Source organism: Rhinoderma darwinii, chromosome 4 (genome assembly GCF_050947455.1).
Source record: "Rhinoderma darwinii isolate aRhiDar2 chromosome 4, aRhiDar2.hap1, whole genome shotgun sequence".
Taxonomy (NCBI): Eukaryota; Metazoa; Chordata; class Amphibia; order Anura; family Rhinodermatidae; genus Rhinoderma; species Rhinoderma darwinii.
In genome coordinates this window covers 94,131,454-94,155,417 of record NC_134690.1, presented here as the reverse complement: position 1 = coordinate 94,155,417, position 23,964 = coordinate 94,131,454, and the positions used below count along the sequence as shown (strand labels likewise).

At 43.6% G+C, this 23,964-nt stretch overlaps 1 protein-coding gene across 1 annotated transcript in view; it reads left to right on the top strand.

Annotated features, from left to right (window-relative positions):
• The first annotated feature begins 4,927 nt into the window (after positions 1-4,927).
• Positions 4,928-23,964, top strand: part of STK25 (serine/threonine kinase 25) — a 29,642-nt gene continuing 10,605 nt past the window's right edge. The window contains exons 1-8 of the mRNA XM_075861379.1: positions 4,928-5,501; positions 6,085-6,315; positions 7,374-7,430; positions 7,603-7,711; positions 20,223-20,380; positions 20,474-20,659; positions 20,843-20,988; positions 21,092-21,194. Coding sequence (XP_075717494.1) covers positions 5,472-5,501; positions 6,085-6,315; positions 7,374-7,430; positions 7,603-7,711; positions 20,223-20,380; positions 20,474-20,659; positions 20,843-20,988; positions 21,092-21,194 — 1,020 coding nt within the window. The 5' untranslated portion in view covers positions 4,928-5,471. The remainder of the gene's footprint in view (positions 5,502-6,084; positions 6,316-7,373; positions 7,431-7,602; positions 7,712-20,222; positions 20,381-20,473; positions 20,660-20,842; positions 20,989-21,091; positions 21,195-23,964) is intronic.

Here is a 23,964-nt window from a genome sequence, read left to right as displayed (position 1 = left end):
TTTTGGAGTCTTCGGTATAAGTCACAACCTCTGTTTAATGTATAAGGCCTCATGCACATGGCTGTATTCGGTCCGTGATATACGGACTGCATGTCGGCCGCATTTCCCGGACCGAACACAGTTCAGGGAGCCGGGCTCCTAGCACCATAGTTATGTATGACACTGTGAGTCACTTCCTCCCCGCAGGACTACTGTCCCCTACTGAAAACATGTTTCCGTATGGGACAGTGTTCCCGCGGGAAGGCAGGGACACTTAGCGTCATACATAACTATGATGTTAGGAGCCCGGCTCCCTGAACTGTGTTCGGTCCGGGAAATGCGGCATGGACATGTCCTATTTTTCGAATTTATAGACCTTGCTCCTATACTTTATAATGAAAGCACAGTACGCAAATGCGGGTGACAGTCCACTGCTGTAATCTCAGACCGTGCATACGGCTACGGCCGTGTGCAGGGGGCCTAAGTGTTCTACTACCGTCCTCACATCAGTACTGGATTAACAGCAACAATGCTCCTTACGTCTCTATAATGTCCTCCACGCTATTGTTGCTTCTATGTGTGTGTGTGTGTGTGAGAGAGAGATAGAGAGTGTGTGTTCTGTGTATGAGACATCATAGCAGCTAGTCTCTGCCTCTTCTGGAGCTCAGTTCAGGAATAACTGACTATTTAGGGTATGTGCACACAAAAACTCAAAAACGTCTGAAAATACGGAGCTGTTTTCAGAGAAAACAGCCTCTGATTTTAGGCTATGTTCACACGGGGTCTTTTGCCGAGTTTTTTGACGCGGAAACCGCGTCGCAAAACTCGGCAGAAACGGCCCGAGAACGCCTCCCATTGATTTCAATGGGAGGCGTCGGCGTCTTTTTCCCGCGAGCAGTAAAACTGCCTCGCGGGAAAAAGAAGCGACATGCCCTATCTTCGGGCGCTTCCGCCTCCGACCTCCCATTGACTTCAATGGGAGGCAGGAGAAAGCGTGTTTTCTGCCCGCGGCGCTCAATGGCCGCGGGCGAAAAACGGCGCGATCATTGCTATTCACACGGAGTATTTTGGGGGAGGAATATCTGCCTCAAAATTCCGTTTGGAGCTTTGAGGCAGATATTCCTCCCCCAAAATACTCCGTGTGAACATAGCCTTAAGGCGTTTTTGAAGCTGAAAATGAAGCTTCTTTTAATTTGGAGCTTCTTTTGAGGCTTCTTTTCAGGCTCCTTTTGAGGCGTTTTTCATAGTGTTCGGCCTTGTTCACACAGAGTTTTTTGCAGGAGGAAAATTCTGCCCCAAAATTCCGTTTGATGTCAATGGGAGGTCAGAGACGTAACCGCGTGAAGATAGGGCATGTCCCCCGCCTCCCATTGAAATCAATGGGAGGCATTTTCGGATGGTTTTTGACGAGTTTTGCGGAGCGGTTTCCGCTCCAAAAAGCTTGTCAAAATACTCTGTGTGAACAGGGCCTTCAATGGAAAATCAGCTCCAGAAACCGCCTCAAGAAGTGACATGCTACTTCTTTTTACGGAGCGTCTTTTTACACTCCGTTTTTTAAAACAGAGGCGTAAAAAATGCCCCGTATGAACTAAATGATGCTTTTCCCATTGATTTCAATGGGCAGATGTTTGTAGGCGTTCAGCCTCCGTTTTTTCAGGCGTTTTTCGAGGCGTAAACGCCCTGAAATACGCCTGAAAACACTGCGTGTGAACATACCCTAACATTGGAGCCTACAGAAGGGGAAAAACTGCTGGAAAATGCAGATATAAGTCATATAATAGTAAGAAACAGTGATATTCCTCATGTACACACACATGATGGCTTATTCTAAAATTTCACCTGAAACTACAGTGATGCTCAAATATAAATAAGACATAGTGCAGTTTTCATATTTGCCACTTTGTGTCAGATTACCAGAATTATAGGTTTGACTGGTAAACCTGGATCATCTTGGTTCTGAGTGCGCATTCTCGGCAATACCGTTTGTCAAATAGACTGCCTCACGTATATACTCTATTTTTTACTAATTAAAACCATACCTTTTTGTATTTATTTTCAGAACATGATTATGGGGGCAGCCATCTTGCCTGAGCTCTATACAGCAGTTCAGACATTTGCTTTAGGGCTGATTCAGACGACCGTGGCTTTTTTGCGCACGCAAAACACGCAGCGTTTTGTCTGCGCAAAAGCCACTTACCTGCTCCGTGAGGCAGCATCATATAATGCACGGCTGCGTGCTTTTTGCGCAGCCGCCATCATTATGACACGCCATTTGGATGTTTGTAAACAGAAAAGCACGTGGTGCCTTTCTGTTTACATTCATCCCTTTGACAGCTGTTGCGCGAAACAGGCAGTTCACACGGAAGTGCTTCCGTGCGACCTGCGTGGTTTTCACGCACCCATTGACTTCAATGGGTGCGTGATGCGCGAAATACGCCGAGATATTGAACATGTCGCGCTTTTTACGCAGCGGACAAACGCTGCGCAAAAAGCACGGACTGTCTGTACTGGCCCATAGACTTCTATTGGTCCATGCGTGCCGTGTGAAAACCACGCGACCTGCACGGACGCAATTCACGGTCGTCTGAATCAGCCCTTACAGCGACCACATGGACATAAAACACTGGAGTCTGGAGATGACTTATTGAGTGTTGTGGGCATGCTCTGTGATCTGTGCATAGGTCACTGTGCAGGGAGGAGAAGAGCAGTGTTTGTCATCTTTTGTCAATCCTGTGTTCCACACAAAAAATCTGCAACAATTCCGCCACATCTGAACGCGGCGTAATACTAATGGTCTGTCTTCTAGGTAAGAAATAATTATATAAGACAAACCCTTCCAAAAACATATGACCTACTGATGCAATACTGATTATATACTGATGCAATATATTTAGATGCATCCATATTTTAGACACTCTCCATAGGCTTCAATAGGCGTTTTGCTTCTGCCAAACAGATGAAAATAGTGCATGCTGCTTTTTTTAACGCATGTGACCATCCCTATAGATAAACATTAGCTCTGTACTATGGACCAAAAAGACCCAGAACATTATACTGATCAAAAGGATGCCCATACGAAAGGGGTCTATGACGCAACTGTACGTTATGGCCGCAAAGGCAGAGTATGGAGAGGACTGAGCCTGCTCCTTGCTCAGCGGGTGTCAGCTGTATGTTACAGCAAAGGGAGAGTATGGAGAGGACTGAGCCTGCTCCTTGCTCAGCGGGTGTCAGCTGTATGTTACAGCAAAGGGAGAGTATAGAGAGGACTGAGCCTGCTCCTTGCTCAGCGGGTGTCAGCTGTATGTTACAGCAAAGGGAGAGTATGGAGAGGACTGAGCCTGCTCCTTGCTCAGCGGGTGTCAGCTGTATGTTACAGCAAAGGGAGAGTATGGAGAGGACTGAGCCTGCTCCTTGCTCAGCGGGTGTCAGCTGTATGTTACAGCAAAGGGAGAGTATGGAGAGCACTGAGCCTGCTCCTTGCTCAGCGGGTGTCAGCTGTATGTTACAGCAAAGGGAGAGTATGGAGAGGACTGAGCCTGCTCCTTGCTCAGCGGGTGTCAGCTGTATGTTACAGCAAAGGGAGAGTATGGAGAGGACTGAGCCTGCTCCTTGCTCAGCGGGTGTCAGCTGTATGTTACAGCAAAGGGAGAGTATGGAGAGGACTGAGCCTGCTCCTTGCTCAGCGGGTGTCAGCTGTATGTTACAGCAAAGGGAGAGTATGGAGAGGACTGAGCCTGCTCCTTGCTCAGCGGGTGTCAGCTGTATGTTACAGCCTACACTTTGCGATAACGTCTGGGATCGGAGATAACCCCTCTGTTTAACCACTTAGATGCCGCAGTTAATAGTGACCGCCGCTGCATTTAAGCCATTAGAAAGACTGGGGTCACCTCCAGCAACCCCCGCACAATGTGATCGCAGGTTGCCGATGGTTGTTAAGGTAACCTGGGGGCTGACGAGGGCTCCCTGGTCTGCAATCTTGGTGCTACTATTATGGCCTACCAGAGGCAGGTCTTAAAGAAGCACATCGGCTATTTTATTAGAGGTTTATTTTATTAATGTACAAAAAAATATTAAAAAGACCTTTTCCTATTTTTACCCTAATGTAATGTAAAAAAATAAACATAGTTGGTATTGAAGCGTCAGTAATAGTCTGATTATTACAATATTTATCCCAGCGTTCGATGTAAAAAAACAAACTGAATTGCTGTTTCGTTCACCTTACCTCCCAAATAAAAAGCGATCAAAAAGCATCTACCCAAAATTGTATTAATAAAAACTACAGCTCGCCCCGCAAAAAACAAGCCCTCACCGCTCCGTCGATAGAAAGATAAAAAAAATGTATTGCCTTTCAAAATATGGTAAGACAAAACAATTTTTTTTTAACAAATACATTTTTTAAGGTAGTAAAACATAAAAAAAAAAATGTGGTATCGCCATAATAAATAATAATAAAATAAAGTTAACCTGTTGGTTACACCGCAAACAAAACCCAAAGAACAATGGATGAATCGCTGTTTTTTCCCATTCCATTTCCATTAAAGATTCATGACACAATTTTCAGCTTCCTACTGTGAGCGGTCATGTCGTCAGACATCGTACGATGTGTTTTTTATCGCACCCCCTGTGCTTCTCGTTACCTCTACAATAGTCATTATTCTGAGATCACACGTGACTCAGCATGCAGGTCACGTGGTCACGCACTCTCGCACTCTCAGTGACTCTCAGTGACTCTCTCCCCTCTACATTCCCCCGGCGCGGTGCTATGTACATTACGACACGCCTAACTCCGGACACGTGACTTAAATGTCTCCCTTTTTATTCTCCAGCCTAGCTACTACAACCCCCAGAACCCTCCGTTCCTCCTGCTTATGGGATTTGTAGTCCTCAGAGCCACTATGGCAGAGACAACGTCTTTCAAAAGAACTACATGTCCCAGATATCCTGGCGGGAATGACGTCACTGCGTGTGTGACATTAGGGTGGGGGTGCGCTCTTCTGCAGTTTTATTCTATGTACAGAGAAGGCCATCTACTAAAAGCCCCGTGTACGGCCCTGCTGTGTGCCCGACGTCCGGCTGCAGGCTATGGGTCAGCAACATAGGAGCAGTGTTATCATAGGCTAGTATGGGGGGAGGCTGTGTGCTCCATATTGCCTGAGGATGTAGTGTGCACTGTGCTCTGGGTCAGCGCCACTTCTATACACTACTTCCCTTCCCTCGTTGTTACTGTGATTAGTGCTGAGTACATTGTGAGTTATTGCTGTGTGTTGGGTGTAGCCCCCCCATTGAGTAGGCATTAGTAGCACAATCCCACTGCCTGCTGCTGCCCGGTGTCCTTATCTTACATTGTGGTGCTGTGTAGATAAAGTTTTCAGGTTCATTATAAAGTAGGAGGTTGAGCAATGTGGGGTGCATTGTGTGCACTCTGTCGCAGAAGCGTATTCACAGTCTACGGATCACGGACCTGTCATTGAGCCGGAACATATTGCTCCAGAATGGCCCATCTCCGAGACTTCCCATCACAGGTAATTCTCTGCATTATACGTTTATTTTATTATACTCGATTAGGTCTCGTAGAAAGTTATATCGTTACTGCCCACGTATCATCCACCTGCGTATTACCCTCTGATGCCAGCCTGCTAACATGCCATGTTACCCATCTGATCCTTGCATAAGCCTGGCTACATGTGTCGAAGCCCAATATTCGTGTTGCACTACATTTGAGGTCTAGGCCTATCCCACTGATCTATATATGACACCGTGACCCTCGTGCATAGAAGCCACCTCTAAAAAATAGCTTGCCTTGTCCTTAACCAAATGAAAGCTAAGCTCCGGTTGCTATGGACAACATGGCCATAAAGTGATCGTTGTGATCCATTGGCAAGGAATGCCTAATGTCTCTATGTCGGCCCACTCACCTCAAGATCCACTGGTTACAGTCCCAAGCACAGTCTTGTATTTGGCTACCAATTGCCCTACATGCGGAGTGTTTGGTGCAGGAAATGGGAGTGAAGCGGCTTTCATGTGACAGTCCCTCTAGTTCTTTTAGGTAAGAAAATGTAAGCAATGTATCTTGTTGTGGCTTTCTGATGATAAATTCTTCTATAGGGTTCCAGAATGGATCCAGAACGCCTTTTCACCAAGCTTGAGCGTATTGGGAGGGGCTCATTTGGAGAAGTGTACAAGGGCATAGAAAACCGCAGCAAAGAAGTGGTGGCGATCAAGATCATAGATCTGGAGGAAGCAGAAGATGAGATTGAGGATATTCAACAAGAGATCACCGTTCTGAGCCAGTGCGACAGCCCTTATATTACCCGCTATTACGGCTCCTACCTGAAGGTTAACTTTTTAAATTTGCTAATCTGTATGAATGTGCTGTGAGACTGCCCCAGGAAATACAGATTAAAGGCGTTTTCGGAGATCAGCAATATATGGTCTGAGCATGAAATGTGTTGAAATAACAAAATTAACCAATACTCACCTGATAAATCAAGTGAGTATTGGTTATTTGATTATTTTTAACCCATTTCAAGCTCTTAACCCACACACTGCTGAACACAGAAAACCCCATTAGGAGCATTTCTTCTCAAAAACATAAAATTGTCAGCCTAATAGACTATAAATCTGCAGCATCCCTTCAATTCCGCCCGGATTTTTTCCGCTACGTGCGTATGAGGTTTTTTTGAAACCCCATCCAGATGTATTGTACTGTAAATTTCTGCCGCTTTTCAATATGGAATCCGTACTGAAAATGCGCAGGAATTCTGCAGCGTGTGAATTCGCCACTCCCATAGTGACTGTTGCCCAGCTTTCCCAGGATCCTAAATGCCAATCTGCCCAGATATTCATGGAATGAGAGATTGTAGCTCTGCATAACTTGGCAGATTTGTGCTCAGGAATCTAGAAAAGCTGAGGGACAACTTTTGTTGGAGTGCAGTGGTCGCCATATAGATTGTTACCCAGATTTTCCAGTAGAGATTACAGTTGAATAGAAGTTTTGACAACTTGACACATTTCAAGGAACTTTATATATATAGATTTTTTGTATTAGATATAAGTGGTCAGTATTATGGAACTGTAGGGATATTGTGTGTCGCTGTATGTTTCCACTGAGAATATCTCACTATTGTGGCAGGTGACGGAGCAAGCCACAATTTGTTTTCTTGTATGAAAGCAAACGCACGCAGAAGTACGAGCCCACAGCAGCATCACTCCGTAACATGTTTCTTTTTGTACATATTTGTACTGTCCCCAAAATCAATGGTTGTAATTTCTGATTGTTCTGTACTAATGTAGCTAAAGAAGTATTCTGACTAGTTATCCTAATCTAAAATAACTAAAACATTTATATAATTTTGTTTACTACAGGTAATAATGTTTTACTTTGGGTTTCACAGGGGTCAAAGCTCTGGATCATAATGGAGTATTTGGGTGGAGGATCCGCACTAGACTTGGTGAGAACTATAATTTAGTAACACATATGAGGGTAAATGGGATATATATATATATATATGTGTGTGTGTGTGTGTTCTATGCTGAGGGGTATGTGTTCTGTAGTCTAAGGAAAGATTCTGCGTATAGTAAGCCATTAGCTCATCTTGTTTTTTTCCTCTTTCTTTGCTGCAGTTAAAACCTGGCCCGCTGGAGGAGTCTTATATAGCCACCATATTACGGGAGATCCTTAAAGGTCTAGAATATTTACATTCTGAGAGGAAGATCCACAGAGATATCAAAGGTGAGGGCACTGGTGCAACAATTGGTATGCACAGGAATATGGAGAAACCTGTCAATGGGAGGCAGGGGGAGCGTGAATATCATGAATTTCATTGGACTCCTTTCCTGCAGCGCTGGGCACGCACCACGAATATAAGATCTAAGTTCTCCTAAACGACTGTATTGTAACGAATAATTGACTGACCTCTGAAATCGGCATCTGTTGCTACTTTATGCTGCCTTTTGACAGGGGGCATAAGAAGGTGACAGATCTACCTTAAATAAAATAGAAATGCACAGGCAATAATGAGGTATGTTTTATAGTAAAAAAATAAAATAAAATTGTGCCTGCCCAACTTCCTAGATGCACAATATGAAAGATATATGCAACTCTGTGCCGAATATGAATAGGGTAACAAATCTGGTTGTTTGCTTACCGAGTCATATTTGACAAAAGTGCTGTGTCCCTTATACCCTATATTAACCCCTTCCCGACATTTGCCGTAGGGGTACGTCATGGAAAGCCATGACTTCCCGCATTTTGCCGTACCCATACGCCAAATGTTTGGCACCGGCTCAGAAGCTGAGCCGGTGCCATCATCGTCGAATCTCAGCTGTATCTTACAGCTGACATCCGACTGTAACGGCAGGGACCGAAATTAGCTTCGATCCCCGCCGTTAACCCCTTAAGTGCAGCGCTCAGATGTGATCGCTGCACTTAAGGTGTTTGCAGCTCATCGGAACCCCAGCAATTAAATTGCCGGGGTTCCGGTGGCTGCAATGGCAACCGGAGGCCTAATACTGGCTACCCGGTCTGGCTAGCACGGAAACCGGTCAAGATCCGCCCGTCGGCGGAGCCTGATCCGCTTCCGTAGCTGCCGGCAAGATGGCGCCGGGTCAGGAGCTGATCCGGCGTCATCAGCGGTGGAAGTCAGCTGTATGTTACAGCTGACATCCACCTGTAACGGCAGGAACCGGAGCTAGCTCCGATCCCTGCCATTAACCCCTTTGATGCAGCAATCGAAAGCGATTGCTGCATCGTAGCGGTTACTAGCAGATTGCCAGCCCTGACAGGCAATCAGGACTGGCGACTGCTGCTATGGCAACAGGAGACACAATGGCCTTCTGCTCTGCCATTACGGAAGCCGATTAGGCCCCACCGGGAGGCGAAGCCTAATCGGCTTGCTGTCAGTGAATAACTGACAGATCTAATACATTGCACTACGTAGGTAGTGCAATGTATTAGAAAAAAATAAATCTGACAGCTGGACCTTCAAGTCCCCTAGGGGGACTTGAGAAAAAGTGAAAACAATAAAAGTTTCAAGTAATAAAATAAAACACAATCCCCCTTTTACTCTTATCAAGTCCTTTATTGAAAAAAATAATAAACCATACGTATTTGGGATCGCAAATACGACCTGAGGTACCAAGATATTATATTATTTATTGCACGCGGTGAACAGCGTAAAAAAACCCGTAAAAAACTATACCAGAGTTTCTGTTTTTTGGTCACTTTGCCCTATGAATATAGGAATAAAAAGTGATCAAAAAGTCGCACGTATTCCAAAAATGGTACCTATAAAAACTATAGCTCGTCTCGCAAAAAACAAGCCCTCATACACCTCCGTCGACAAAAAAATGAAAAAGTTATGGTTCTCACAACTTGGCGACAGAAAAAATACATTATTTTTACAAAAGTAGTTTTATTGTGCAAAAAGTTGTAAAACATAAAAAAGTCTTATAAAATAGGTATCGCCGGAATCGTACTGACCCGCAGAATAAAGGTAACATGTAATTTATAACGCATGGTGAACGCTGTATAAAAAAAACCTAAATAAAACTATGCCAGATTTGCGGTTTTTTGTTTACCTGGCCTCCCAAAAAATAGGATAAAAGGTGATCAAAAAGTCGCATGTACCCCAAAACGGTACCAATAATAACTACAGCTCGTCCCGCAAAAAAAAAGCCCTCATACAACTACGTCTATGAAAAAATAAAATTAGTTATGGTTCCAATAAGTCAGAAAATAAAAAATATGCAGTTGTGCTGCCCGAGGGGAACATTTCTTCTGTTTGAAGAGGCAATATATCAATGGCCTAAAATTAGGGAACCAGGAAAGGGAGGGCCCAAACATATCCGCTGGAAGCGACGGTGCCCGTATTATACCAGGACAACACTTTCCCAGCAAAATTCCCCAAACTGCAAAGATGCCGAGTGTGGACCAAAAGGGGCATAAGAAAGGACGCCATATATCAGTGCGACACCGGCCTGTGCAGAAAGGATTGCTTCACAGCGTAACACACATCTATGGATCATGTTATTGTTTTTTTTACCCCATTATCATCCCACCTGACTATGCCCCTCAGGTACTCTGCCCAGCTTACATGTACCCCCACATTATAAACGGAAACACCAGCAATACTCAAACAAAACTACTACCAAGCAAAATCCGCTCTCCAAAAGCCAAATGGCGTTCCCTCCCATCTGAACCCTACAGCGTGCCCAAACAGCAGTTTCCTTCCACATATATGGCATCGCCATACCCGGGAGAACCCTTTTACCAATTTTTGGGGTGTGTGTCTCCAGCGTCATAAGCTGGGCATGACATATTTGCCACTGAAATGGCATATCCAGGGAAAAATATAAATTTTTAATTTGCACCATCCGCAGTGCAATCATTTATGGAAAAGAACTGTCGGGTGAAATACTCACTACACCCCTTAACAAATGCCTTGAGGGGTGTAGCTTCGAAATGGGGTCACTTCTCAGGTGTTTCTTTTTATTATTTCACATCTGAGCCTCTGCAGTTAGATCAATACTTTGTAAATCGCCAAATTAGGCCTCAATTTTACATGGTACTCTTTCACTCCTGAGCCTTGTCAAATGTCCAGGCAAAAGATTAGTGCCCCATGTAGGGTGTTTCTAAAACCAGGAAACCCAGCATAATAATTGGAGAGCTGTCTTGTTATGGTGGCACAAGCCGGGCAACACATATTGGCATATCTATGGAAAAAATCCCATTTTCACACTGCAACATCGAGTTCACACTAATTTCTACAAAACACCTGCAGGGTTAAAATGCTTACTACACCCCTAGGTAAATGCATTGAGGGGTGTAGTTTCCAAAATTGGGTCACTTCTGGGGGTTTTCCACTGTTTTGGGCCCACAGGCACCCAGAAACCAATCCAGCAACATCTGCACTCCAAATGGCGGTCCTTCCCTTCTGAGGCCTGCCGTTTGCCCAAACAGCAGTTTATGACCACATATGGGGCATTGCCGTACACGGGAGAAATTGCTTTACAAATGTTGGGTTCTTTTTTTCCTTTATTTGTTGAGAAAATGAAAAAATTTGCACTAAAGCTACGTCTTATTGAAGAAAATGGACTGTTTTTATTTTCACTGCTCAATTCTAATAAATTCTATGAAACATCTGTGGGGTCAAAATGCTTACTACACCCCTAGATGGATTCCTCAAGAGGTGTAGTTTCCTAAATGGAGTCCCTTTTTGGGCGTTTTCATTGTTTTGTCCCCTCAGGGGCTTCGTAAATGTGACATGGCCTCTGCAAACCATTCCTGCTAAATGTGAACTCCAAAAGCCAAATGGCACTCCATCCCTTCTAAGCCCTGCCGTGTGTCCAAACATCCGTTTATTACCACATGTGGGGTATTGTTTTACTCGGGAGAAATTGCTTTACAAATTTTACGGTGCTTTTTCTCCTTCAGTCCTTGTGGAAATGAGAAAAAATTAGCTAAACCTACATTTTCTTTGAAAAAATGTCGATTTTAATTTTCACGGCCTACTTCCAAAAATTTCTGTAAATAACCTGTGCGGTCAAAATGCTCACTACACCCCTAGATAATTTCCTTAAGGTGTGTAGTTTCCCAGATGGGGTCACTTTTGGGGGATTTTTACTGTTTTGGCACTGCAAGAGCCCTTCAAACCTAACATTTCTGCCTAAAATATATTCTAACAAAAATAAGGCCCCAAAATCCCCTAGGTGTTCCTTTGCTTCTGAGGCCGGTGCTTCATTCCAGTAGCACGCTACGGCCACATGTGGGATATTTCCTAAAACTGAAGAAATTGGGCAACAAATATTGAGTTGCATTTCTCTGGTAAAACCTTCTGTGTTATAAAAAAAATTGTATTAAAAATTTATTTCTGCAAAAAAATATGAAATTTGTACATTTCAACTCTACTTTGCTTTAATTCCTGTGAAATGTGTAAAGGGTTAAGACATTTTCTAAATGCTGTTTTTAAAAGGGGGTGACTTTTTTGGGGTTTCTAATATATAAGGCCCTCAAAGCCACTTCACAACTGAACTGGCCCCTGTAAAAATAGCCTTTTGACATTTTCTTGAAAATGTGAGAAATTGCTGCTAAAGTTCTAAGCCTTGTGAGGTCATAGAAAACTAAAAGGATGTTCAAAAAACGATGCCAATCTAAAGTAGACATATGAGGGATGTTAATTAGGAACAATTTTGTGTGGTATAACTGCCTGTGTTACAAGCAGATACATTTAAATTGAGAAAAATGCTAATTTTTGCAATTTTTTTGGGGTGTTTTTCACAATTTTAAATACTGAACATATCGAACAAATTTTGCCAGTAACTTAAAGTGCAATGTGTCACGAGAAAATCGCTTGGATAGGTGAAAGCATTCCGGAGTTATTACCACATAAAGTGACTCTGTCAGGAAGGTCAAAAGTGGCTAAAGAGGGAAGGGGTTAAACTGTTGGGTGACTTATTCCACCTGACTAAATACTATCTGCTTTTCATTCATAATACACTTCTCTTTATAACCTCCCCCACAATAGTTCCACTAACCCTCCGCCTCACTCCCTCCGCACGCTGGTGCCATATATTTCCGACACTGCCCTACCCCAACTGTCCGTAGATGCATTCTCATCCCTAGAATCACCTTTTCCCACCGCATACACCGCAAAAGTTTACAGAGCTTTGCAGACTGAATTGCCACCTTTATTTTCTGCTTTCAATGCCATCTCTGACTCAATGTTTTTTTTTTTTTTTTCTTCCTTTATGCCCACATTAGTCATGCTAAAAAAAGGAAAATACCCACAATTATGTGTTAGCTACCCAGCTAGGGACCCATCTCTCTCTCTCTCTCACTCTAATAAATACTGATGCTAAGCTTTATGCCAAGTTCTAAAGTGGTCTGTTTTGGGCCATAATACACCCGGATCAAGTCAGGTTTTTTCCTTCCCCAGAGAGGCGCGTGGTAGCTCACGAAATGTTCTCCATTATGCCTCACGCATGAACCCACAGGGATGCTATTGGCATTCGTCGCAGGAAAAAGCCTTTGACTGGGTGGATTAAAGTTGTGTGGAAGTCGCTTTGGCCCAAATTGGAATAGGGCAGGTAATGATGCACTGCATCCGTACATTATATGAAAACCTTAAAGCACAGATACTAGTCAATGGCTCTCTATGCACTCTCTTTGAAATTACCAATGGCAACCAGACAGTATTGCCACCTCTCTCCCCTACTCTATATAATTGTAATGGAACATCTCTTGGTCACCATTTATAACTATGCCAACATGTGGGGCCTACAAATAACTCTACTTTTGCCAATGAATTATGTCTCATTCTCACACCTGTGCACTTTTTTGTCCATAATCTGGGACTTCAGCAACTGTAAGATCAATCTCTCAAAGGGTGTTGCTTTCAATATCTCCCTGGATACGCAGACAGCCCCACTAAGCAGTAGAGTATATCAATTCGGTGGAGTGCATATACCCTCAGACCCTGCTGACATATACAGCCAGAATTATATGCCCTTACTCCACGCTATCAAATTAGCTTTGACCAAATGGGGACATAAGGACTTTTTGTGGTTGAGGAGAATTAACATTGTGAAAATGTAATATTCTCTCTTTTTTTTTTTTTATCTTTTCCAAACAATTCCAATTCTCCTTCCTAAGCCCTTTTTTGTTAGTTACAAAACAGTTTTCCTTCTTTTTCAGGGCAACTAAGCCCCCCCCCCCACCAAGTAGCCAAATGAACTTTGCTTAAACATAAACGTAGTGGTGGCCTCGCTCTTTCAGACTGTGTCTTCTGTTATGTATCAGTGGCTACCACTCCGGCTAGAGTCTTCTCTATCACCGATTCCACTGACCGTGATCCGTTGGACACAAAGAACTCTTTGGACAGGGACCTGCCTGTCAGCATTTTCTTTTGTGGCCAGTTTCACTGTGGAGGTTTGTAAACTTACCTCTCCTAAACGGGCCTATCCTTCATGGATGGCCCTCTAACTCCTGTAATAGGGAACATGGAATTCTCCCCCAGTATGACTTCCACGACACCTCACCCTTAACCTTCTTTCATGTTCCTAATAATACATGCCCGCTCCTCGAGTAAGCTACTGGAATACAACCATGTCATTTTTAAGACCCTAAAATTTCCTGTCTCCTTATACACCCCAAGTTACCTTTTTTTTTTTTTGAAACTCTGCACCTCAGCCATACACATACCAATAATGTCTACGGTCTATGCTTTGACCCTGAACACTTTGGCATCTACTACTCCCACATACATAACTAGTTGGGAAAAACCGCTAATGTCACGTTCTCCTTAGCGGACTGGACAAAATCTTTTACCCTCTGTCATAAAGTTCTAGAGGGTAAAAGTGCTGGCATTGTGGGCAGGGTCACGGCACAAAACTACATGTTTGGTGGGAATGTTCCCTCCATGTACTCTTGGTTAAGTTAGTGGGCCTAATTAGCCGAATTACAGGTACTTCCATTTCATATGACCCGTCAATACTCTTGCTTTCTATGATTTCTGGGCTCTTGAGGCTCCAAACCCAGCGCATTCTCAGATTCCTCCTCTTACCTGCTGGAACACTGTTTCCATGTTTTTTAAAACATTGCTGTCCCCGTACCATAACTGAATGGTTTCCAAAAATACTTCACCTTCAGAAAATGTAGGAACTCATATCTCACTCCAAGACATCTTCATATATATACCTAGCCAGTCACAGGGGCGGCCACAAAGCTGAGGGCCCCTGTGCAAGAACAGTTTATGGGCCCCCTGATCTCCAATAACTCAACATTGTTAAATCACCCATATGTTTCTCTATCTAAGTAATTGTTAGCTATACAATTCTTTAGCTCAGGAATTTACATGCAATCTAATTGACAGAGGAAGACTGTTTTAAGTTTATAGTGGGCCCCTTTACCTACTGGGCCCCTGTACAGCTTCACAGGTTGCACCAATGGTATGTCCGCCCCTGCCTAGCCTCCTAGAAACCCTGGCCTTCCTTTCCACACCAGAGCCTAGGGCTTTCATTTGATTGTGTTATATAAGCTTGATGCTACCTTCTCCACATCACAATAAGAACTTACCATAGCTCCCCCCTTATGTACCTGAGCAACTGTGGCATTCAAGCTTCATGCAGTTGACGTCAACGTTACTCCTTTTTAACTCCATACCTCAGCTGGCTTTTTCCACCATGTTATTTCCCTTATTTTTTTCCGCTATGACCTCCCCCGAGTATACTTGGCCCTCACGCAAAGACCCGTATTTTTGCCATGTTGTAACGTCGTATGTTGGCCTTTTATTTGATTTGTCTTGTGTTTTTTTTTTTTTTAAAAAAAGGCTTGATTATCAAACTTTTATTGTACAATATACAGTACATACCAATCAAGACATTCAGAAAGGCATTAGTACAGTGAATAAGAATCAATCCAAAGCAGATAAATTGCATATACAGGACATAGGCATTAACTGATGTAGTCTTCTGAGACACCTAACATTCACTCACATTCATCCTAGTGCTCTGACCTTCCCACCCCCCCCCCCCAACTACTGTTATTCAATAAGTAACAATTAGACCGCAGTTTCCAGAGTCTCCATCCCCTTGACCAAATTTTATTACATTTATCAGGGAATCCTCTGCTGAGATATAGTTTTTGATACATGGGTATATATTTGTTCACCAATTGCTTCCAATGTGCCAAGCTCGGACCCTCCGTATCCTTCCAGGCCATAAGTACAATCTTCCTGGCACAGAAAAGAACAAAACGAAAAATATCTTGTCCTAATGGCTCGGTATCACTTAGTTCAGAATGCCCAAGAGGCACAACTGAGGGGTAACAAGTCGTGAAAATTCAAAGTGTGTATGCATAGGAACGCCACTACCTCTGACCAAAAGGGGGCAACTCTGGGACACATCCACACACAATGTAAATATGTACCAACATCCGACTGGCAGCGAAAACAATGCTCCCATCCTTTGAAGTCTGACTGGTGTGTAATAAATCCTATGTAAAAACCGAGACTATCAGAAAATCCCTAGGACTGACCACTGACTCAAAAAAAGAAAGTTCCACCTCCTTCCAGTCCTCCTCCGCCAAGTCACGGACATCCCCTCTCCATCGCATAAATGCCTCATCAAACGGTCTATGGCCAAGGTATGTCAGTAAGGTGTATACCTGGGTGAGGACCTTTAAAATATCTGGAGTGCCAAGAAGGTCCTGCAACCTAGAGAAACCCACCTGAGGCGACACAGATCCAAATTGGGCACACCAAGCATGTCGCAGCTGGAGGTAATGAAAAAAAAAACTGTCCTTGAAATATTAAACTTCTCCTGAAGATCTGAAAAGGATACAAAGCCATAGTCAACAGTAAACACCTGACCCAGGAATTTGACCCCCTCCCCCGACCACATCACCGCTCCCAGTAGTGACTCAAGATGGGACAACCAAGGATTATTCCATAGTGGAGTTCTAGGTGAGTATACAGGTACCGCCGTAGGAACCCCCAACAAAGCATGAGCCGCCCTCCAAGCCACAGCCACTGTCCGAAGTGGCAGTGGAATGCAACCTGGGGATTTAAATCTATATAACAAATTTGTAAGACTTTCATAAGACGTAATAAGTGCGCCCACCAGTGCAGTGGCTGCATTGCTCCTATCTATATCCACCAGCGTGCCATCACCAGTTGGGAAGCCAAATAATACATATAAAGCCTTTAGGGGCTTGTAACAGACTAAGACTAAACCTAGGAAAGCCACCCTGCCAATAAAAAGAATGCAGAGTACTATCTAGGTGTTTAAAGAATCTTTTGGACAACACAACCGGACAGGCACGAAAGAGGTACAAAAAGTTTGTCAAATAGATCATTTTAAATAAGTTAATCCTGCTATACAGTGACAGCGGGAGGTTTTTCCCATGTACGGAGATGCTTTTCAATGGTTGCAACCAATGGGTCAAGATTAAGTTCACCATACCTTGATACATTAAGGGAGACCCTAATCCCCAGGTATGTAAATTGGGAGACTACTTGCAACGGTACAGGGAGTCTCTGTCGGGAGCAATAGCCAGGAGTAAGGGAAAACCAAACGGATTTAGCCCAATTCACCGACAAGCCAGAGAAGCTACCAAATGCATCACAGTTCAAAACAAAGAAGCCAGGGAGAGACCATCATCCGCCAAGTATATCCGTGTCATCGGCATAAAGAGATTTTTTTTTCCATTATGCGACCACTAATAATACCATGTATTTCGGTAGACTGACGTATAGCCACTGCCAGGGGTTCTATTGCAGGGGCAAATAATAACGGGGAAAGTGGGCATCCCTGATGCATACCACGTTTCAATGCAAAGGCTTCAGATGTATCCAAATTCGTTCGCACCCTAGGACAAGGACCCTCGTATAAGAGGCGAACAAGAGCCATAAATCTCGGGCCAAAATTCAACTTGTAAAGAAGCATCCAAAGGTAATGCCACTGAACCGAGTCAAAAGCCTTGTATGTATCCAGAGCGAGAACGAACCCAGACTGCATGTTATGTATGTTAATGTCAGTACTTTTCCCAGGCATGAAGCCAGTCTGATCCGGGTGAACTAAGGATGAAATTATCTTCTTTAATCTGTGGGCAAGAATTTTGGCCAGTATCTTTAACGTCGGCGTTAATAAGTGATCTAGGACGATACGAGTCCGCAAGCGCAGGGTCACTCCCTGACTTCAACAAAACCACTATAAGCGCCTCCCACATGGAGGCCGGCAAAACGCCCAACACAAGAGCCCCAGAATATACGTCCTCAAGTCGCGATACTAACCTATCACAATTGGCCCTATACCACTGACCCGCCCCCAACCCATCAAGACCAGGAGTTTTCCCAGACGGCAACGATTCAATAGCGGTTTTCATTTCTTCATCGACAATTGGACCATCCAACTCCAGTTTCTGCTCGGCAGACAGACGCCATAAGGGAAGTGATGTTAAAAAATGCTCCATAATATTAGATGAAACACCGCATTTCAAACTATACAGTGCTAAGTAAAAGTCACAAAATACCTTATTTATGTCCTTTGGGGCAGTACACAAGGTACCCTCCGAAGATAAAACTGAGGGAATAGACACAGGGATGCTCCGGCCTCGACATGTAAGCCAGGAGTTTACCATTCTAATCACCAAATTCGAATATGGAAGCCTCTGTAGCCAGCACACGCTTCTTAGTCTGTGTAGTATGCAATAGAAGCAGCTCCCTCTGTGTCCTGGCCCACCGGCTCTTGGAGTCAGGCTGGGGATTCACAATATATTCTTGCTCTGCCCTTTGTACCTCGCATGTTAGGAATCTCTCTTTCTCCATAGACACCTCTACATTTTGCCACCCCAGCTGCAAATGCCCCCTCACTGTAGCTTTGTATGCATCCCAGACAATTAACAGGTCTGGATGTGAGGAGTTGAACTTGATGGACATGTGTCTTTTTTCAGCCGTACTAACTATGTAACTATGTAATATAGCTCATTAGAGGCCGAGACCTCCGATGCAACCTTAGGAGAAATCAGCCATGCCGGATGTAACCTCCAGACCTTAGAGTCAATTGGATGTCCCGTCAAAGTGAAAAGGAAAGGAAAGCTGAATGATCCGAAATACCCTTGTGTGTGAGGGCAACGGAAGTCACTGCAGGCAAGAAATCCCCCGAAGCCATAGCCAGATCAATCCTAGAAAATGATTTATGAGCAGAGGAGTAATATGAATACATTTTATCTGTTGGAAATTTCCATCTCCAAACCTCAGTGAGAAGCAGGGCTGAGGACCAAGCATTGAGAGAAGCAGATGCCTGATCTGACCCCCCCCCCCTGTGTTGTGTTGTTTTTTATACTTGCCCACCCGCTGCGTGACGTGCATTATTTGATGATCTCCATGCTGTGTAATTATCCCCTTTTCTTCCCTTTTATCATTCTATTCCTTCCCAAACCCTCGTTTTACTTTGAAAAACTCTTAGGCCCCATGCACACGAACGTGTTTTTGCGGCCGCAATTCCCCCGAACATCCACGGGAGAATTGCGGCCCCATTCTTTTCTATGGGGCCATGCACACAACCGTAGTTTTTACGGTCCGTGCATGGCGCGGGAACCCGCACCGCAGAAAGAACGGGCATGTCCTATTACGGACATCTTCTGCGGTCCGGGCTCATTGAAAACAATGACGGCGGCCATGTGCATGTCCCGCGATTTGCGGGGCGGCCCGCGGCTGGCAGTCCGCAGCCGGCCGACCCGAAAATCACGGCCGTGCACACGGCTACGGTCGTGTGCATGAGGCCTTATGCAATATAAATTTAAATGTTTCATGCTAACAGCCTTTCTAAACCGTATAGAATATACATATATATTTTTTCCTCTCCTAACAACCCATAAAATTAAGTTGTGTATGTATATATCATAGGAGGCACATTTTGGGGCATTTATTGGTTTTACTTAAAGGGATTTTTACATTAATGGCCTATCTTTAGGATAACCCATCAATGTATGACTAGTAGAGTCCTACCCCAGGACCCCCACCGATCAGCAGAACGAAGGGACTTCAGCCCCTACACTGCATTACCCAGCATAGTGTCGCTGCAGAATTTACATTGTCCATTAACGTTGAACATTTTCTGCATTTGTCTATGAGTTCCAAATTAAAGAATGCCCTCTCAATGGTGGATCTGAGAGAGGCCGGCCGGAGAGACCATGACACGCAGCTTCAGTGTTCAAACGATCTCTGCCATGGGGGGGGCAGATGCATCTTTATTTATAATGGAGAGAGAGAAGGTGTTACCCTCATGCTTACACATATGGTAAAACATAGAGTTCCAAGCTTATCTTAATATATATATTTAGTTAAAATGGATTGCAAGTGTTATTGGGTTTTGTCATGTCAGCCCTTGTATCAGCTGATTACAAGGTCATTAGGTCATGTAGCAGAAGTCTTAGAATAGAATACTCATCCCCCTCTGTCGGCTGTTGTTAGCAGATCTTTGAGCTTTAGTGACAACTCAACTGTCCATTTAAAGCAATATATGTTCACACATATAAAAATAATTAAAATATTTTTGACAATAGCGAAGTCCGTATGAGCATGCCTGAACTGCAGCACCAAGCACAGCCAAACTTATATGGACATCGCCTTGTCGTGCCCCTTCTCATGTGTGGCATGCCCCTTCATTCTGCTCAAGATTTAATACAATATTTTACTTCTAATGAAATGGCAGTTTATATAATTATATCTTGTTTGTATTTTCAGCTGCTAATGTGTTGCTGTCAGAGCAGGGTGATGTGAAGCTGGCTGATTTTGGGGTAGCCGGTCAACTGACAGATACCCAGATCAAGAGGAACACCTTTGTGGGAACTCCATTCTGGATGGCTCCTGAGGTCATCAAGCAGTCTGCCTATGACTTTAAGGTTGGATTCTCCTACAGCTTGTTTCATGCCTAAAGTATTGTCCCTTTTTTTTTTTTTCCCCTTTTCTTATTTTATGTTTTTTTTCTATTCCAGGCAGATATTTGGTCCCTGGGCATCACAGCCATTGAGCTGGCTAAGGGAGAACCTCCTTATTCTGACCTCCATCCTATGAGAGTCTTATTCTTAATTCCTAAGAATAATCCTCCTGCCTTGCAAGGGCAGCACAGCAAACCATTTAAAGAATTTGTAGATGCCTGTTTAAACAAAGACCCTCGATTGGTAACTGTTTTTCCCCCTAAACACATTATTTAACAGTTAAGCTCAGTCTGTCTTATGACTATACAAAATCTGTAAACATAAAAATGTATGGAAATTGATATATAAAATAACAGCATGCAGAGTATTTTGCATTGCCATATACCTTCTGCTGTACCGATTTTATATACTTGTCTTGTATTATAGAGGCCTACAGCACGTGAGCTGCTTAAACATCGCTTCATCTTACGCTACACAAAGAAAACCTCCTTCCTTATGGAGCTGGTGGAACGATACCGGCGTTGGAAATCTCAGGGCCATCGTGAGGACTCCAGTTCAGACGAGTCCGATTTGTGAGTAAATGGCGTCGTCTTCCTTTTTTTTTTGTCTTGGAACATATAGAATCACTGCATGGTATTTGATGCTACATTGTGCAGTAACTGTTTTTATGCCCAGAGACAATGAAGATGACAAAAGTCAGTCACAGACTCCACACTGGTCATTTCCAGAAACAATGCGCCCCTCCTCCATGAGCCGACTACAGTGGGGATACCAGCAGGTGCATATCTTTGTGCATTTTTCGGGATAAAGTTTAGATCAGGGCGATTTTCTGAATTTGATAACTTGTGACTGTATTGTTATGGGGTGGGGGGCAAACTTTTTTTAGGCAGAAAAAGTATTTTTTTACTAGAAATGGATCGGGAAGAAAACAAAGGAAATACTTTAGTAAAGGTGGTTTTACACAGGACGATTATCAGGCAGACGAGCGTTCATAGAACGCTCATTGCCGATAATTGTCCCATGTAAAAAGGGGAACGATCATCTGCTGGTCGTATCGTTTTAAAAAAAGTAAAAGATTATCGTTGTCGGCAGCACATCTCTCTGTGTAAACAGGAAGATGCACTGCCGACGTGGTGATGATGTATGCGGATGAGCGATTGGAGTAACGACCGCTTGTCCCCATCTATAGCTCCGTGTGACAGGAGCAAGCGACCGCTGATCAACGATGTCTCGTTGATCGGCACTCGCTGCCCCGGCTGAGTGCTGGTCGGTGTAAAAGGGCCTTAAAGAGGCTCTGTCATCACATTATAAGTGGCCTATCTTGTACATGATGTGATCGGCGCTGTAATGTAGATTACAGCAGTGTTTTTTTTATTTAGAAAAACGATCATTTTTGACGAGTTATGACCTATTTTAGCTTTATGCTAATGAGTTTCTCAATGGACAACTGGGCGTGTTTTACTATATGACCAAATGGGCGTTGTACAAAGGAGTGTATGACGCTGACCAATCAGTGACCAATCGGCGTCATACACTTCTCTCCATTCATTTACACAGCATATAGTGATATACACTACCGTTCAAAAGTTTAGGGTCACTTAGAAATGTCCTTATTTTTGCAAGAAAAGCACAGTTTTTTCCAATGAAGATAACATTAAATTAATCAGAAATACACTCTATACATTGTTAATGTGGTAAATGACTATTCTAGCTGCAAACGTTTGGTTTTTAATGCAATATCTACATAGGTGTATAGAGGCCCATTTCCAGCAACCATCACTCCAGTGTTCTAATGGTACATTGTGGTAACTGTGTTAGAAGGCTAATGGATGATTAGAAAACACTTGAAAACCCTTGTGCAATTATGTTAGCACCGCTGTAAACAGTTTTGCTGTTTAGAGGAGCTATAAAACTGACCTTCCTTTGAGCTAGTTGAGAATCTGGAGCATTCCATTTGTGGGTTCGATTAAACTCTCAAAATGGCTAGAAAAAGAGCTTTCATGTGAAACTCGACCGTCTATTCTTGTTCTTAGAAATGAAGGTTATTCCATGCGAGAAATTGCCAAGAAACTGAAGGGAGTAGTACACACCGTTGTAGGAAATCTTCAGAGGACAGCACAAACAGGCTCTAACCAAAGTAGAAAGAGAAGTGGGAGGCCCCGCTGCACAACTGCGCAACAAGACAAGTACATTAAAGTCTCTAGTTTGAGAAATAGACGCCTCACAGGTCCCCAACTGGCAGCTTCATTAAATAGTACCCGCAAAACGCCAGTGTCAACGTCTACAGTGAAGAGGCGACTCTGGGATGCTGGCCTTCAGGGCAGAGTGGCAAAGAAAAAGCCATATCTGAGACTGGCTAATAAAAGGAAAAGATTAATATGGGCAAAAGCACACAGACATTGGAAGATTGGAAAAAAGTGTTATGGACAGACAAATCGAAGTTTGAGGTGTTTGGATCACACAGAAGAACATTTGTGAGACGCAGAACAACTGAAAAGATGCTGGAAGAGTGCCTGACGCCATCTGTCAAGCATGGTGGAGGTAATGTGATGGTCTGGGGTTGCTTTGGTGCTGGTAAAGTGGGAGATTTGTACAAGGTAAAAGGGATTTTGAATAAGGAAGGCTATCACTCCATTTTGCAACGCCATGCCATACCCTGTGGACAGCGCTTGATTGGAGCCAATTTCATCCTACAACAGGACAATGACCCAAAGCACACCTCCAAATTATGCAAGAACTATTTAGGGAAGAAGCAGGCTGCTGGTATTGTATGTGTAATGGAGTGGCCAGCGCAGTCACCAGATCTCAACCCCATAGAGCTGTTGTGGGAGCAGCTTGACCGTATGGTACGCAAGAAGTGCCCATCAAGCCAATCCAACTTGTGGGAGGGGCTTCTGGAAGCATGGGGTGAAATTTCTCCCGGTTACCTCAGCAAATTAACAGCTAGAATGCCAAAGGTCTGCAATGCTGTAATTGCTGCAAATGGAGCATTCTTTGACGAAAGCAAAGTTTGAAGGAGAAAATGATTATTTGAAATAAAAATCATTATTTCTAACCTTGTCAATGTCTTGACTATATTTTCTAGTCATTTTGCAACTCATTTGATAAATAGAAGTGAGTTTTCATGGAAAACACAAAATTGTCTGGGTGACCCCAAACTTTTGAACGGTAGTGTAGCTATATCGTTAAGTGCAGTCACCTAAACACACTATAACGCTACTCATGTGTCATGACCATGAATATACATTACCTCCAGCCAGGACGTGATGTGTATTCATTCTCCTGACCACTTCTGTAGCGTCTCTGTGATTTACAGCACAGCAGGCGTAGTCTCGCGAGATTACGCTGTAAACTGTCATTCACAGCGAGACTACGCCTACTATGCTGTAAATCACACAGACGCTACAGAAGTGGTCAGGAGAATGAATACACATCACGTCCTGGCTGGAGGTAATGTATATTCATTGTCATGACACATGAGTAGCGTTATAGTGTGTTTATGTGAACTCACTTAACGATATAGCTATATTGCTATCTGCAGTGTAAAT